Raw genomic sequence first — 18,823 nt, 5'->3', positions numbered from 1 at the left:
CCAGTCTTTGTGACTGCCAGAATCAATCTCAGTAAAGAACAGCAACAGAATGTGTTTAGGATAGGATAGAGGAAAAGTGAAGACAGAGTTAACAGGTGCGCACACTTTGAAAAGTGCACTGCGGGTTCCTGAAGCGCAGGCGGCAGTGTTGTAGTTAGTGGAGTATTGCTGTAATGTGACATGTTGGCGTTCTGATGGCTCGCTTCATTAAGGGATATGATGAGGCACTGACCATGGTTGCAGTGTGCAAAACGATCATCTTTTCAACAGTCTTTCTGTCTGTCTGATGACACCATACCTCTAGTATGTCCAGGGAGCCAACCCTGCATCGTGTTTCATCCATAATGACCTCTACTACCGTAAAGGAACATACTGTTGAGTTTGCTTGACGTTAAAATCCAGTGACAGATGGGGTGCTCATCAACAAGGACTGAAGCCAGTGGAGCTCACCGGATTTCTTTTTTTTCTGGTATTCTCCATAACTGTGAAACAATTAATTATGGTAAAAATGTAGAAATACAAAAAGAGACCTTCTAATGACAAACATTAGGTGAAAGACTTTTATTCAGAATCTTAGTTCTACATTTTCTTTTAGTATTTCTAAAGAATATTCAAATACTGTGTGTATTATTGCTTCCGTCAATGGACTTGACAGTCTCCAGAGTTGTTTTTGTTTTACTCAACCTCTGTGTTTGTTTATACAGTCTTGCTGTTGCTTTTGGCACAGTTTGTGCTTCATGTTGGCAATAACTTACATATTTTCTTGTTTATTTCGGTTGTACATTCTTGGCAGACAATTCATTAAATGCTATATTGAATCATTAGACAAGCACATACATGCAAAGATGTACAATACATTTATCGTAGCAGGGAAATCAGGTGTACTGGTGTATATGGGTGCAATAGCACTTCAGCTTAAGCTCAGTGGGATTTCCACTTTCACTTCATATATTAACGGGTTTTTACTCCAGTCTTTGCGTAAGGAAAATAAAACGGCCAGTGTTTCAACACTATTGAGAAATAACTTAAGAAATCTGAACTGCACCTAGGTTTTTTTTACACAGGGTTTAGAGAAAGTGGAGGTCAATCAAACTTATATTCATTTATAAGAAACTATTGGCTTGATTTGGTCAACCTGTACCCCAGCAGGATAAGACAGCAATAACACGCTCCAGGGTGTTCAAATATGGTCTAATATTCGCATGTCTAGGAGAGCTGTATACAGGAGGCGAAGCCAAGTGCCATTAAACAGCTCAGACCAGCAGATATTGAACGATATTTGAACATCCTGGAGTGTGTTATTGCACTTATAAAATGCAGAATGGAAAGGGCTTTAAAAACAATGGATTATTCTCCACATGATTCCTTTTAAAAATAAGTTTCCATTCTACTTTTAAGAATGGGACTGGGCAACCTGTTTTTGAAATTGCATTGTGGACATCAGTTTGACTGGTCTGGGGACAAGAGATGGGAGCCCCGCATGAAGTGTTTGCTGCATGTCTGTTAACTACACAGAACTGATCAGTATTTTGTTTTCTTCCATCTTCAGGGGACTTCCTGCCACCTCCCCCCCCCATGGAGGATCTGGCCAATCTACCCTCACCCCCCGGGACCTTCCAACTCCCACCCCCCCCTCCGGACGGAGCACTCTTCAATGTGCAGGTGGGGAAGTACAGCAATTTCCCCCTTTGTCTTAAATAGTCCAGCACAAAGGTTTTTGAATATGGGGGTTTTGTAATAAGCACCTATAAACAAGCACTCACCCCAGCAAGTTCCATCCATGTGCAATGTTTATACAGGTTTGTTTTATCAGTACAGAGCTTTTTTTTTTGTGCATAACATTTGAAAACGAAGTAGGTTCAGTAATACACCTGATCATTACAACCTAACAGAACGTCTTGGTTGAGTGGATCTTTGATTCGTAGTGTGTTTTTTGCTTTCTCTCCTGTGGAGCCATAAACTTTCAGACCAAGAAAAAATAAAGAAACATCGTCACCCCTCTGCCCCTCGGTTGATGCAGTTGTGACATTGACCACATGATCCTCCAGGGCACTGATGCCACACAAACCACGGTTTCTAACGGATTTCACCTGACGAGCTTGCATCAATCCAGGGCTTGCTCTGTGGCAGTTGGGTAATTCAGTTCCCTGTGCTTATGCAAACTATGGTCTCTTTTGAACAGAGATTACAGGACGGTGCTCAACTGTGCAGTGGTTTTGTTACTTGTGATGTAGATAGTGAAGCCCTCTGCACTCCTTTTCTAAACGGATTCAGGTTAAAGGGTCTCTGTCTGCTGCTCTGGCTTATGTTTGCATGTTTTTGTTCAATGTTTGTAGAAATACACAAGCAATGATCAGAGACTCTGAAGGTGCATTGTGGCATAGAAAAAAGTATTTAAAAGAAAAAAATGAATATATAGCAGTTAAATCAAACTTTTAAACATGGATTACCTGTGAGCTTAAGATGAGCAACAGTTTCCCATCCTTGTAAATAATAATAATAATAATAATAATAATAATAATAATAATAATAATAATTACAATGTAAATTATTCTAGCAAGAATTGATGCAGCTCTGAAACACATGGGTTGCAATAACTTGGTTTGAGTTACTCTCTGCACCCCTAGTGTCCATGGGGGACAACAAAACATAAAACAACAGGGAGTAAGCTCAAAATCCTGTCATGACCTCACTGGTTTGTGACTTTAAATTCCATTTATTATAATACAATTACTAGCAGTTTGTGGAATGTTCCAAGATCGAGTGATGTTCCACCAGCATGTCAGCACGCCAGTTAAACTCGACTAGCCTGTTTCTTCAGCCTTGTGCACAGACAGGGAATCTGAAATCCTGCACATCCTAGGCTTGTCTGCTCTGTGCTTGCACCAGATTGGACAACGGGCATGGCTTGAAACACAGCATTCTGCGGTTCAGCGCTCCTACCAACCAGCTTCACCCTCACACCCACTAACTATCTGGATCAATGTCTCTCCCTTTAGTTTTGATCCACATTTGTTTGAGGGTTGTGTAAAGTCCATTCAAGTCCATTTTAATCCTTCTGTCATGTGCTTCCTATAAGCCAGCGCGGGCTAATAGTATAAATTCATGAACAGCAGTTTGAATTTATTTAGGGCTTGATGTTTCAAAATAACTGAGTATAACTATACAGTGATGAGGAAACCTGCCTATCCTTGACAGTCATTGCAGACTTGCATTGATTAATACCACCTCAAATGAAACAGTCCAAAGTGCTGGTCTATAATGTTGTTGTTGTTGGAAGGCCAGCTTGCAATCCTATTGGAAGTTAATTTAGCCCTAAATTATTTCCCTGACATGTTTTTTTTTGTTTGTTTGTTTAACTCATATCATTGTACCCAACCGTAGCGCTCTGTTAATAAAAGACAGAAGCAAATCAGAGAAAAAAATATCGGATTAAAGCCAAATCGCCAATTAAAACTAAATTGTGCTGGAGATTACCGAGCGGCAATTGTTTTTGACAAGAAAATTAAACTTCTTCAAGTAGGAAACTAGAAAGGGCCCGGAGACGATTGAAATAGATGTGTGTGCTGTAATGCAGTATCCACTAGACTAAAACTATGAATTTTGACACAAGGAAATACTCTTTGGTGTTCAAAGGATTTCATGTCTGCAATTCACAATCATTTACTGTGCATTGTGGCTTTTGGGATGTAAACGAACTTCGTGTGCTCATGTGGAATGGGACTCGGAGGAATCTTAAAGCCCAGCGAACTCAGAGAAGAGAGCAGCAGTGTGGCGTGCTTGTGGACCACCAGGAAGAGTGTGTGTGCATGTGAGTGTGTGTGTGTGTGTGTGTCTCTGTGTGCGTGTGTGTGTGTGTGTGCTGTTTGGCTTGGCTTGCTTCAGCGTATACGTGGAGTCAGTTTCTTTAGCCACCCTGTCTGTCTGTCTCCCTAGCTGGCTCAGAGACTGCCAGAGCACATTCTCACAGCACAGGAGAATGTGCAAACTGCAGTGGAAGTCTAAAATACACTCCGGCTGAAAGGATTTTTAATGTTGGGTTTTTTTGGGGGATTTTTGCATCATGTTTGTTTGTTTGTTCTGTCTTGTAAACAATGTGTTTTTTGTCACACGACCCAAGGTTTCCTGTTTTGTTTGCATAGATAAATTCCAGAACATACAAAAAAAAAAAAAAGATTTGGCACACAAATTAATAGTTTTGGTTTCAAAGAAGCTGTGTCTTAAAAAAAAAAAAAAAAAAAGAATAGAAAGCAAACAGTTGAAATGCAATTCAATATGAATACTTTAAAAAACAGAAATTCTGGAGTACATGTTAACATAACTACTAAATAGAATAGAAACACTTAATAGAATAGAAAAGTCAGTTTCAATCTCAAGTCAGTTTATGTATACCTTGAAGAATCACCAAACAGCTGTGATCATTTCTTACCTCCCCTGGCTTCATTACTGTTTCACAGAGCCATAAAAAGGGAGATTATTATGAGATTTTGTTTGCCATAATTAGGAAGTGTCAACATACTTGTCTGGACTGTGAAAATGCATTTGTCATTTATTAATTACTCATTGTCTGCGAACTGAATTACATGTGCGCACTGTACAGCAATGAGTACATTTATGATGCAGTCGGCTTCCCTCTTTAATGTATTTAATCAGCAGCTTAACTTGTAACAGTGAGAGCATTGAATCCACCATGTGGGATCTCCAGCGACAGCAATAAAGTGGAAGTGATTGAATGTGCATCACAATTGCGTTTTTAACATGTATCATGGGTAAAGCATGGCATAGACTCTGATTCATCAGGTTCTTAGTATCTAGCTCACAGAGACCTCTTTATACATAACTTCTGGCTTGTGAGGCTAGTAAGGGAACCATGCCTTTATTTGACAAAACGTTGGGCATTTGTAACATACATTCATTGAGCATGCTGTCCATGTAGATCACCCCTCTTTGAGTTTATCATGTACATATATCCTTTATAGGGGATGTGTATGTTTCTTGAATACATTGTCTGCAATACTATTGGAACAGAATGCTGCACAGCAGATGTTTTAAGAATAATTTTATAACAAATCTGAACGATGCATTAAAAGCGACTTTAATTGTAGATTTTATGCCACAGGAACAGTGGAAGAATACAACAGCAGAAGTGTTTAACAAGAGCAATAAAAACCGATGATATAGTGACGCACAGGGTATCATGTTAGTTAAATGACTATTAGTCTGCATTGTATGAAAGAAGTGACTTTAATGGTCTTTAAGTGAATTTGAAGAATAGGATTCTCGGAAGCCTGGAGGAAACATGTTCCGGTAAGATCACTAATGAGTCTTGTAGCAGCCATCAGTTCTCATTGCCCTAATTGAAATTAGTTGGAGATGGTCTCTTTCTCATTATATGTGGCCCTTGACCAGCAGAATAGGTTGCCATGGGCGAGGCAGATCTTTACTAGCGTGCCCTTTAGACACCAGCTGGATGAACATTCAACCTTTTATCTTCCACGATGAAAACAGCCCCAGAGAATCGTGCCTTGTTGGGAGATGGGAGGCAGGTTGTTTTCCCTGTTTGTGGTTCAGCATTGATAGAAGTTCAGTTTAAATTATTATTATTATTTTTTTTTAACCTCACCTTAAAAGATAGATTTATTAAAGCAGGTAATAGGCCAAGTGTTCATGCTGCATTGCAGAGCATTCCATTGTTGAGCAGCATGCAGGTGTGAATTTGGGTGGAGCTGGGCGCAGCACGGATTCCATGGTCATGCACGTAACCAACTTGGCAACGTTGCATGGGAAAGTGTGGTAGGGTAAGATGACATCAGTTATTTTTGGTGCCAAAAATAACAAAGTTCAAATAGTTTAGCGTAAGGGGGGCAGCTACAATGGCGATTGCAGGGAAGTTAAAGGTGCCTGAGACAACACTGTGGGGACGGCGCTGCTTTGTTTTTGTACAGCCCTCAGAGACCCCCCCCCTCACCCAGCCATAAACACCTCAGCAGCAGTGGGATTCTGTAACATGCCCTAGGTAATGACTTTGACATGGGCTGGTTATTTAAACTGGGATTACTGTCTCTGTGTGCGTGCGTGTATGTGCATGTGCATGTGTGTGCATGTGTGTGCGTGTGTTTTTGTTAACTGAGAAAAACTGAAATGCCTGGAGGTCAAGAAAGTTCACCCCACCTAGACTGTTGTTGCCAATCCTGTTCTTCGGTGAATACAGTCTGAGAAACACAGCTGGTTTCTGTTGCCCCATAGATCATGCTTTGTCATGCTCATCTGTTTTATTTTTCACTGTTTTCTTTCTTTTCAAGGGTCACTCTTAAAATCCCATTTTAATGTTCATGACTCTCACACAAGTATGGACAATATAGGAACACAGACACGCTGGAAAGAGACATCAGGGAAGAGCTGCAGTCTTTACAAGACACTTAGATCAAAGGACTTTCATTCAAGACTTGGCACTGTTCACCAAGAGAGTTCAAAATCCCCTTTGATTCTGTTAGGGATATACAGTAGGGATGAAATGTGTGAAATATGTATATATCGGCATAAATGGACTGCCAGTAGTAGCGTGCTGTTCTCCTTCTCAAATGCATGTAAGTAAATATATGAAAAAAATAGTCAAATGACATCCAGACAGCCTGTATTGTCCACTATGATATCAGATTGCTGAATTTTTAAAGCTGCATTGTAAAGCTTATTAAAGATAACACCCCATCAAGATCTGAGGCTTGTCATGTAAATGTAGCTGTTTGTAGGCATATTGACAGGGTTTCTTATCACTGGCACAACCCCCCCACACACCTATTATCAGATAGCTTTCACAGGTTACCTCTACAGAGTAAGTAAAGTAGGTTATGCCAGCAAATGCCTGTGGTGCTGTGGTTAAAGATCACACCTTTTACTGGCATTGCCTGGCATTGTTAAAATGGTGCAATGCACTTCATCTGGCTAAAAATCGTGCACATTTGTAGCTTTGCGCAGAGCGCTGTGCGGTGGTTGCATGTTGAATTGCGTTAGAGTTGCGTGGGTTAAGTTGAGATCGCAAACAGGAGTTCAGAATTTAGTCCCAGGGCAGAGCTTCGGAATATGGGGAAATCAGGGGAGACCAACAACAACTGCATTGAGATAATTAAGTACAATACATTTTTATTATCTAAAACAGAAACTGTATTGTCTGAATCCAAGACTCCAAGGGTGGCAGAGGGAATGAGCACATGCAGATGTTGGGTGAGGTCAGGTCGCCCATCCCTGACCTACAGTGATGCCAGGTAACGCTAGGAAACACACTGCTTCAGTATGACTTGTGCAAGTGAGTGTTCCTGTAGAACACTGTGGTTATACAAGATGATATATCAAGCAGCATTATTCATGTTTTGGCAAGAGTTGCCATTTCTGTATTGTTTGACGGCGATGATACTGAATTAAATTGTGTTTGCTTTGACACAATGCCTAATGTGTCCGGATTAACCTAAAAACAAATAAACAATGGATTAGTATTCATGTTTCAACAGAGCTTTGCTTTACTAATAAGAGGGAAAGAAAATGCTTATCGTTGCGTCCAATGCGATAAATTCCAGCAAATAAGCAGTAAACACAATCGGTGAATTCTTGCTCAATTGATGATTGAATAATGCATGCAATTGCATTGGTATGTATTAGGTGTGGGATAAATAACTACCTCCCACTTTATGCTGGACATAGTTTCATGCTCAGTATAAAATCAACCTGTAGAATGATATTTTCCAGACAGGCTGACGATTTGTATTACTGTCTCATCGCAGAGAGACACACGTCCATTTCATTCTGATATTACAGTTCAATTGAGATCGGACAGTTCATTTACTTCACTCATTCTTAATGTAGTCTTTTGATTTGGTTTATTCCAGTTACGTGTTAGGTATTCATATGGGCTTTGCTTTACATGGACAAAGGCATACATTAGGCTTCTCTTACACAGGTTTAAATGGCAGGACCCCAAAACCATTTGAATTATTAATACAGCAGGACCCTCCCTGACTTCTGCTTATTTTTACTGACTGGAGTACGTTATAGACGCTACCATACACGGCGAGATGGTTGTTATTTTTATTTTTTTTTGTGGTTAATTTGCCAACAATTGCAGTGTTTCGATCAATTGTATTCGCCTTATATTGTAGTAGGAGACAAGTACTGTTATGGTAGTGATACATATTATGGGTCTATTCAGTGGATGTGATGTATTAAATAAAGTGGATACACACTACATCTAAACATTTCTGACGCTGTCCCTCCCTTCCCTAGGCAGTACTTTGTTCTGTGTTTTTCTTTTTAGGAGTAATGTCAAGCACCCAGTACCACATGCCATTGATAAGTTCTCTCTCTGTCTATAACACCCTGCTTTTTCTCTCTCTGTCACGCGCACCATGCTTTTTCTCTCTCTCTGTCACGCACACCCTGCTTTTTCTCTCTCTCTGTCTATAGCACCCTGCTTTTTCTCTCTCTCTGTCTATAGCACCCTGCTTTTTCTCTCTCTGTCTATAGCACCCTGCTTTTTCTCTCTCTGTCACGCACACCCTGCTTTTTCTCTCTCTCTGTCTATAGCACCCTGCTTTTTCTCTCTCTCTGTCTATAGCACCCTGCTTTTTCTCTCTCTGTCTATAGCACCCTGCTTTTTCTCTCTCTCTGTCTATAGCACACTGCTTTTTCTCTCTCTGTCTATAGCACCCTGCTTTTTCTCTCTCTCTGTCTATAGCACGCTGCTTTTTCTCTCTCTGTCTATAGCACCCTGCTTTTTCTCTCTCTCTGTCTATAGCACCCTGCTTTTTCTCTCTCTCTGTCTATAGCACCATGCTTTTTCTCTCTCTCTGTCTATAGCACCCAGCTTTTTCTCTTTCTGTTTATAGCACCTTTATTTTTTTAAAGACAGTTTTTTTTTTTCCAGAATGTCTTCAACACACCTTGAACAGCATGGTTTATGTCATGTTAAGAACGTTGTTTGTCATGTACCTATGTGTGACTCTGTTGAAGCAGTATCTATCAGTGTCTGCAGTTGGGTACTGCATGTTAAAGACATGGATTCTGCACCAAAATTAGATTCTGCAAAGCAACTTTTCACTGCTCAGGATCTTGAAGCACAATGAGTGAGATCATGTGCAGGGGTGTCATTTGAATATACAGTGTATATATATATATATATATATATATATATATATATATATATATATATATATATATATATATATATATATACAGTATATCTATTGAGAATGGGGAATATAGTTTCTGTGATAGGAATTTGAAATTTAAATTTGCCTTCTTTTGTTGTCCCGAGTGTCAGAAAACATTTTTTAAAAAATGAGAATTAAAAAAAAAAGTCAAAAATGGAATTGGAACAATGCATTGAATGAGGTGTTCCTAATGCACTGAAACGAGTAAAAGAAAGAACGGGGGCCTCTTTTTATACAGACAAGAACAGAAAGCACGGAAGAACAAATTAAAAGGGGCAAAAAATGGAAAAGGTGATGAACAATCAAGCAACGACAAAAGGGAAGAAAGTTGAATTTAAGCAGTGTAAGAATGGAAACGAGCTATGCTGTTAAAACACAATGGGGAGGCTGATTGCATTAGAGATGACCCCTGCACCACAGCCACTCATTTCTACACTCGAATCCAGCACTAACTTTAAAGAACAAAATGTTGAATGAAACAAAAGGTTTTCAGCTATTTCCATTAGTTTATGTAAGTTTCCAACCTTGCCCTCGACCTTCTTGACTTCTTCTGGACTCCTGAAATAAGGAGGTACACATTGGAAAATGATGTTGGAACAGCTGTGGTGCTGTGTGGAATTCTAATTCTTTCTCAGTGATGTCGGATTATTCTAAATGGAACTCTACCTGGAGACGTCAAGGACACACCTTCAGTTTAACCCCTTATAAAAATACATTCAGATCTTGCAGGTTTTGTAATTCAGTCCAATGCTGGTCTGCGATTCTGCAGGCTTGCCTGGGCTTTACCTATACTTTCATAAGGGCTGCAGTGCCCAGTCGGTGCTGATTGCTGTCTTCTCTTCTCCCCAGGTCAGGACCCCTGAGAAGTCACTGCAGGAAAGGCGCTCGAGTCTAGATGCTGAAATTGATTCGCTCACCAGCATTCTTGCTGACCTGGAGAACAGCTCCCCCTACAAGCCCAGACCACAGCAGGTGGGATTAACACAATTTTCCATACACTACCTTAAGAGCTTGCTTGGTGAGTCTGCATGAAAGGCAGAAGGGAGCTGGCATATCTGGCACAGTCCTTTAAAAAGTTCAGCCAGTTTTAGACACAGCTGTGTGACTATCCTCTTATGATGTGATCCAGGATACACTGGCTCTGCCCAGCCTCTTTTCTCTCTCCTAATAGTCTTATGAGATTGAGGCTACTTCATATCCCCAAGGCAGCTTAGCCCTTAATGCACTCTTCATTGCCATTGCAGATGCTGACATAACATGACTTATACAAGTCCTTCATTGACCCACATATAAACACACAATCCGCACTGTCAATTATCCAAGCTCTGCAGTATACATTTTGTTCTGCTCATCAGGTGTGTCAGCTAGTCGTGACTGCATTGATTATGCTCTTACTGCACTGGGCTGTATAGTTTCCTGTTTGTTTGCCGGTGTTTGACACTGTTTCCGTTTTCACTGCTGGGTGATGCTGCAGCTCAAACAGTTTCGATGCAGTTGGCTCACAGGCTCCGGGAACCTGCAGCACCAGTTTAGCTCCGCAGTAGGAAAGTACTCGCGGTTAGGTGGGCTTACGGTTTCGTGGAGCTGCTCATCTGAGGTCGTGTCTCAGGTGCTTTTGCAGAAAAGGGAAGGAACGGTTCTGCTTTGCTGCAGCCCAGCCTGCAGCCTGACCTTCAGAAAACAGCAGCTCCTCTCATGCACCACCGTGAGCATCAAACAGCAGCAGACTTTCAAATCCCTGTTGGAGTTCCTGTGTTCTTGCAGAATTCTCACTTGCACATGGAAGAGATTCATTTATTTGCAGTGCAGTGACTTAGCATCTCTAACAACCCAGCACTCTCTATAAATGGCAGAGAATAGTGATGCTGTTTGGAAGCAGCCAGGCTTTTGCAATGACACACTTGTGATTTACTTCTGCTGTGTCTCCTTCAAGCATATGCTCTCATTATACAACTGAACCGCTGGCCTTTAATCTAATATGTTCCCTGTTTAAATTAAAGTCATTTTAAACTACTTTCAGCACTCATAAATGTAATTTCAGAGGATGGTACTGTAATGACTGCATGTGAATGTGATTACAGCAGGTATATGTAAGGGTTATGGTGTAGAGCAATGGGAGGATACAGTGTATTTCTAAAGGATAGTAACATGCTAGTACAGTAAGAAAAATACAAATAACGATGTTGCTGTTGTATTATTTTTAATACTGCAGTATACATTTTATTTTTCCAGAACACTCTTCTGTAGTTCCATGGATAGACTGGGTAAAAATGACAAACTCTGGCACAGGTGCAGTAGGTGCAACTGACAGAGTAAAACAAATGAGTTCTGCACATTGGAATTAGCTTCAGCATCACTAATGTTGTTATTCATTGACCCTATGGAACACAATGTGGATATAATCCAGTAGCAATAGCAACATTTAGTGAAATGGTAAGAATAATGGTAATAATTTCAGGAATGAATTACTCACAAATGATTATTAAAATTAATTGTGGAAAGTCGTCCCTCGAAACCCCCCTTCCTAACCCTTCCTTTTAATTCTATCAGAATTCTGTGTTGTTTAAAAACTAGACAAATGCCTGCGAAAGTGCACTCTACCCCAAATCCTGAAAAAATCCATATGCACTGGCACAACTCCGAAAGTGTAGTGGAGAAACACTGCGTTTGAATGAGCAGAGGGAGCCTGCAGTTGCATTCAGACTGACGGGCATGCCTGTTCCTGTGCAGGGGGCTGGGGTCTGAAGATGCTATCTCGGGTCCTCATTCGAAACGGGAAACCTTATGCTCCGATATGTCTGTCCGTCTGTCACGCCCTGCGAGGTGAACATACTAACTGACTTACATTTTAATTGAAACGTCTCCAAATTTTTATCATAGACTCCTATCCTCAATATAGACCTGTCCTATTTGGTTATACTCTAAAATGTAGTGTGGAATTATGCGGACCCTGCTGTGTGGGGGTTCTGGTTCTAGAAGTGATGTAACTCCTGATGTAACTATCACTATTATCTGCTGTATTATTGAATTGTGGTTTGTCACACTTGAACAAAAGTTATTGTATTACTTGTATTGTAACACTTGAAATGTATTTGCTTACGACTGTAAGTCGCCCTGGATAAGGGTGTCTGCTAAGAAATAAATAATAGTAATAGAAGTGCTGAAGACAATTGCGTGCCATTACATCATGTTGTGGTTAGAGGAAAACCAATAGGTGTAACCCTTAGACTTTGTAATATTAATTTGAAGAATGCTTATTTATGAACTGATCTTCATGGGGCGCACTTTCATTTAAGGATCAATTTGTTAGCATATGTGAACGTGTTATTACAGTCTGCGCCACTTTATCGGGACGCCTCTGGAGAACTAAACATATCCCAAATAAGTGGCTGTCCCAATTAAACAAGAGGCATTTGAGAGGACCTTAGTCACACTTATATTCAGTGCACAAAGAGGAGAAGGATTTTGTTACTTTTTTATTTCTAAATGAAAAGTAAAATAATGAAATCACATCATGAATAAATGTTAAATGCATCATTTAAATTTTTTTTATTTTTTTTATTCCTAAACAAAATTAAATTGCTTCTCAGCCATGATGATAACTTGCAAATTACAGGTGAGGCAAAAACCTCTGGATTAAGCTGGTCACAGCACAATCACTGCACTGTGCTACACGAACCTTTCTTGCTCTGAAAAGCGATTAATTTACTAGTGGTAAATCATGGGGCATTTATTTTACCCACGCTGGCAACTTAATCCTAATCCAATCAAGAGGACAGCACTTCTTACCAGATCAGATAGGAGTATTTCCATTCAATGAGCTGGTGGTAATAATAATAATAATAATAATAATAATAATAATAATAATAATAATGTTGATGATGATGATAATGATGATATTATAATTATTATTATTATTATTTATTTCTTAGCCGATGCCCTTATTCAGGGCGACTTACAATTGTTACAAGATATCACATTAGTTTTACATACAATTACCCATTTTTACATACAATTACCCATTTACTGGAGCAATCTAGGTAAAGTACCTTGCTCAAGGGTACAGCAGCAGTGTCCCCCAACTGGGATTGAACCCACGACCCTCCAGTCAAGAGTCCAGAGCCCTAACCACTATAAACCATCTCTTAAGAACACCATGGGGACTGAGTAAAGAGATCTGAATTAGAAACAAACCCAAATATGTACAGCAGGTGCTGTTCTTGAATTGAAAGGCAGTGCTCCTAATCAGGAGACGGTCGTTATGGTGTTGATCCCAGGAGGAATTACACAGCTGTAAATATGTTAAAAAGAACACACACACACCCATGAGAAAAAGAACACACACACACCCATGAGAAAAAGAACACACACACACACACACATCAGAAACAGAACACACACACACACACACACATATGAGAAAAAGAACGGACACACACACACGAGAAAAAGAACACACACACACACAAGAAAAAGAACGCACACACACACACATATGAGAAAAAGAACACACACACACACGAGAAAAAGAACACACACACACATAAGAAAAAGAACGCACACACACACACAAGAGAGAGAAAGAACACACACACACACAAGAAAAAGAACGCACACACACACACACAAGAGAGAGAAAGTCTGCCTTAACTATTTGAACAGGTTCAGCTGTGATATATTTATATTTTCTTATACAATTATCAATGACTGTATCATATGCAACTGTTTTTAGCAAAAAAACACTCTTCCATAATGCCTTGGTTAACCTTGGCTGATTTTTTTTTATTTCCTATGAAGTTGTGATTCACAGTGTTGCACACTATTGCAAGAAGACACAGTAAAGCTGGTATTATTATTATTATTATTATTATTATTAGTAGTAGTAGTAGTAGTAGTAGTAGTAGTAGTAGTAGTAGTAGTAGTATTGTATAGTACTTTATTGTTCTCAGTTTCTGCCTGGCACTGTAGTTTCTGTTTCAATTGAAAACCCAGCATAACCAAACCAATAACATGTAAACATGCAGACAGGGCTTGCAACCACAGAATCCTATTTAAAATATGTACAGTAATGTAGGTGCTGTGGTTGTTGCAGAAGTGACAGCATTACTGTAAGAATAGCAGTCAGTTGTTGGGAATATACTGTATAAGGAAGTGAAAGTGCAATCTGCTTACAATAATCACTCAATAGTAGAATCAACTACCAGTACAAATATACCTGGATAATTAAATATTTCTAAAGAGAATTACAGATAATAACCTTTCTGTATAAGTACTGTATATAAAAGAGCATTATGGTATGTTAAAAAAACACAGTGTCTTGTGTTTTTAGTACACACTAAATTCATGCCTGTTGGCGAATATTGCATTATATTAGCTGGGTCATCAAAAAATGGTTTAGGAAATGGAATCTATGAAGTAGAATCAGCCTGTTAATCTAATCACAAGAGCGTGATCGATGCACTGTGATTATGTCCCTGGTCTGAAAGATAGCTCCTATTGGAAACCATGTACAGTACAATAAATATCTCTGACCTCAGCACACAGGCAACTGGGGTTTCCATAACCAAGCCAGAATCAAGATACATTGATTGTCCTTGACCCTTTGTACATGTTGAGCCAATTAGCATGAAGTGAGAATCAATACTGCAGCTTCCAGCCCTGAGTACATGCAGAGGTGTGGTGGAGCTGTGGTGCCCCCACAGGTCAGATACTGTGCCTACATGCTAATCCATCACTACCTGATATAATCAATCTCAGAGCGGCGCTCTAAATAAAACCACCCTCCCTGGTGCTGGTGTGTCCCAACAGGTCGGCACTACTTGGTGTGGGGAATCATAAGGGTTATGGAAGGGTCAGAATGTCACCCACATCTGACTGTGTTATTCATAAAGAATAAGCATACTAGGATGGTAATGCATTTACAGGTCAATCACTTCCTTGTCATAAGAGGGGAAAAAGAAGATATCACTTGCTGTATAGCGCTTATTCTTTACAGTCAGTTCTGATTGCTTACTGCTGGCAGTACATATGTATAAGTCTATTCAGTTATGTACTGCTACAATAGACCTACATATGAACTCATTCATTAGGTCAATTGAATGTGATAGAACACAGACAAACTGTCCTTTTGTTGCTTCCTATCTTAGAATACAATACAGAAGCTTGGTGTGTTGTGCATTTCAGTTTTGTTTGCATGTCAGTTGTTGCTAGTGATTGTTTGCCAAGGTCAATACCAGTGGCATACTGTAAGCTTTTGCTTCAGCACAATGCGCTTTGCATAGGGTTGCAGTACAATAAAGCCCTTTATTCTGTTCTTTCTTTGTTCTTTCTTAATTGTTAGGCACATGCAAAAATGAATTGCATCTGTGATATGGACAGGGTGTGATGCGTTACGGGGGGAGAGGCTATAACAAAACGCAGGGGGATTACCACTGAGACATGGCTAACAGCATTTGTAATGAGCCGGGTAGCTGAATCCGATCCAGTAAGGAACGCAAAAAAAAACACTCTTGATAGACAGTGTCCTTCAGTTTGGTCAGGAATGGTTCTTCTTTAAGGCATATTATGGTAAAAGCCAATTCCGATGGCACACTTTTACATAACCTTGAGTTTGTATCCACTTCTTTTCTCGTGTGTGTGTGTGGCTTTTTCAACAGTAGGTTATCCCAATAAAGTGGCCGACGCCCCAGTGTCATTCCCCGATGCATCTTTCCCAGTAAACATTGTGTCCAGCAGACTAGGCTTTACAGTAGACACTGCAGAGACAGGTTCCATGGTTTGCTTAAGATTGCACCACAGCATGCCTTAATGAATGATCCGTGCCTCTAGCTGTCAGGACAACCACAATGCATTTCATACAGTGCATGCTGGGAATGGCGATTTCCAAAGTTGCGAAATTAGTTTTCTTTTTGAGGAACAACAGTCCGTGATCCTCTTTTATTGAGGATGTCAGCTCTGGTGCCAAAGTGTACAAGAGCGAAGAGTGTGAATGTGGTGCGAGGTATCTAGACTGAATTACAGTACAAAGTACAAATAGGTAGCACCACTCCCTGAGGGCTGCATAAGCATTGAGAGTGACGCAACATCCTGGTCAGGGACACTGGTTCTGAACTTGTAAACTGTGCTGTATTTTTCAGAATCTCTGAAGATGAAGAAACTGGGCAGCATCCCCATGTCTCACTGTGCTACCTTCTGTATGAATGGAATACCCTCTTGTGTCTTCTGTCCTTACAGTATGAGGGAAGGTGTATTTGTGTTTGTGTTTCCGTCTCCATTCAGCACAGCACATGGGAGCGCTGCAGCTTTCAGCTAATTGAGTTTCAATGGACTTACCCTGCAGGAGGCCACTGTTCATTTCACTAACCGGCCAGCATTTGTGAAATTGCATTGTCGGTAAATTAGACTTTGAACAAAAACAAAAAAAAACGTTTTCAACCGGTATTGAATGTGAAGTGAACCCCAGGCTAATCGATTCATCCAACCCTCAACTTGTCTTTGTGCATCATAAACATGCCTCGAGGCTTAAGGTCAATTCGGTGGCATGCTGTGTTGGCACATTTGTTATAGTCTATTGATTGAGGAAATCGATCTTCCTTAGACCACTTGCTACATTTCATTTCTTTTATAAAAACCTTGGCTGCACAAATAGTTGGAGAAGTCTCAGAAGCTGTGCTTCTTTTAACAATTTAAATTATATTTACTGTACTAGCGTGTTACGCCAGCCTTTACAAAACAGAATATAGTGCTGATCTTAATGTTTAATGCTGTATTAGAAATAGATGCACAGGACACATTGATGGTGTGAGAAATTCACAAGGCTGTCTTATTGTCCACTATATTCACCGGGCTGTGAGATTAAGGAATCCTATACTTTTATCTAGTTTTTCTCAAAACGCTTTACTGATCTGTCCTGGTTTTCCTGTCCCTATTTACTGCAGGGATGGAAATATTACTCCTATTGCATAGCAGTTTCATCCAGTCCAGGTTTTAAATTACTGAAAATAGACACGGCAACACTAAAAGAGTTTTCAATAGACTTGTCATTTATGAATGCACACAGCATATCTAGTTGTTGACTAAGCAATGGGCAGTTTTAAAGTGTGACGGTACTGTTACTGTTTAATGCAGTAAAGAGGAGCTCGGTGAAAGCCAGGACTCTTTAGTCAAGCCGTCTTGTGGATAATAAGCAAACACACTGAATAATGCAAAGAGTTTTTAGCCGAGAGATCACATGCCCGGCTGCAAGGTGATTGTCTGACAGTTCGCCCCTTTGCCCAGTTAAGTGAAGCCCAGCTTAATGCCATGACCTGTGGATTTGTCTGTCGTCTGATGAGGCTTGTTATATGTCTTCGGATGTAAGTTGAGATGTTGCAGACGTCCCTGGGAGCCCTAGCAGGTTTGTTATCTGTCTTCGGGTGTAAGTTGAGATGTTGCAGACGTCCCTGGGAGCCCCAGCGGGTTTGTTATCTGTCTTCGGGTGTAAGTTGAGATGTTGCAGACGTCCCTGGGAGCCCCAGCAGGTTTGTTATCTGTCTTCGGATGTAAGTTGAGATGTTGCAGACGTCCCTGGGAGCCCCAGCGGGTTTGTTATCTGTCTTTGGGTGTAAGTTGAGATGTTGCAGACGTCCCTGGGAGCCCCAGCGGGTTTGTTATCTGTCTTCGGGTGTAAGTTGAGATGTTGCAGACGTCCCTGGGAGCCCCAGCAGGTTTGTTATTTGTCTTCGGGTGTAAGTTGAGATGTTGCAGACGTCCCTGGGAGCCCCACCGGATTTGTTATCTGTCTTCGGGTGTAAGTTGAGATGTTGCAGATGTCCCTGGGAGCCCCAGCAGGTTTGTTATTTGTCTTCGGGTGTAAGTTGAGATGTTGCAGACGTCCCTGGGAGCCCCAGCAGGTTTGTTATTTGTCTTCGGGTGTAAGTTGAGATGTTGCAGACGTCCCTGGGAGCCCCAGCGGGTTTGTTATTTGTCTTCGGGTGTAAGTTGAGATGTTGCAGACGTCCCTGGGAGCCCCACCGGATTTGTTATCTGTCTTCGGGTGTAAGTTGAGATGTTGCAGATGTCCCTGGGAGCCCCAGCAGGTTTGTTATTTGTCTTCGGGTGTAAGTTGAGATGTTGCAGACGTCCCTGGGAGCCCCAGCGGGTTTGTTATCTGTCTTCGGGTGTAAGTTGAGATGTTGCAGATGTCCCTGGGAGCCCCAGCGGGTTTGTTATTTGTCTTCGGGTGTAAGTTGAGATGTTGCAGACGTCCCTGGGAGCCCCAGCGGGTTTGTTATTTGTCTTCGGGTGTAAGTTGAGATGTTGCAGGCGTCCCTGGGAGCCCCAGCAGGTTTGTTATCTGTCTTCGGGTGTAAGTTGAGATGTTGCAGGCGTCCCTGGGAGCCCCAGCGGGTTTGTTATTTGTCTTTGGGTGTAAGTTGAGATGTTGCAGACGTCCCTGGGAGCCCCAGCGGGTTTGTTATTTGTCTTTGGGTGTAAGTTGAGATGTTGCAGACGTCCCTGGGAGCCCCAGCGGGTTTGTTATTTGTCTTCGGGTGTAAGTTGAGATGTTGCAGGCGTCCCTGGGAGCCCCAGCAGGTTTGTTATCTGTCTTCGGATGTAAGTTGAGATGTTGCAGACGTCCCTGG

General features: G+C 40.9%; 1 protein-coding gene across 6 annotated transcripts in view; it reads left to right on the top strand.

Annotated features, from left to right (window-relative positions):
* Positions 1-18,823, top strand: part of LOC117423634 (lipoma-preferred partner homolog) — a 113,970-nt gene that overhangs the window by 55,723 nt on the left and 39,424 nt on the right. For all 6 annotated transcript variants that reach the window (XM_034039700.3, XM_034039695.3, XM_034039699.3 and 3 more), the window contains 2 exons: positions 1,550-1,662; positions 10,050-10,172. In XM_034039700.3, the coding sequence (XP_033895591.1) occupies positions 1,550-1,662; positions 10,050-10,172 (236 nt within the window). The remainder of the gene's footprint in view (positions 1-1,549; positions 1,663-10,049; positions 10,173-18,823) is intronic.

The sequence above is a fragment of the Acipenser ruthenus genome, chromosome 17, assembly GCF_902713425.1.
Source record: "Acipenser ruthenus chromosome 17, fAciRut3.2 maternal haplotype, whole genome shotgun sequence".
NCBI classification, from domain to species: domain Eukaryota; kingdom Metazoa; phylum Chordata; class Actinopteri; order Acipenseriformes; family Acipenseridae; genus Acipenser; species Acipenser ruthenus.
The sequence above is the reverse complement of the archived record's forward strand: the minus strand, read 5'-3'. Positions and strand labels throughout refer to the sequence as shown.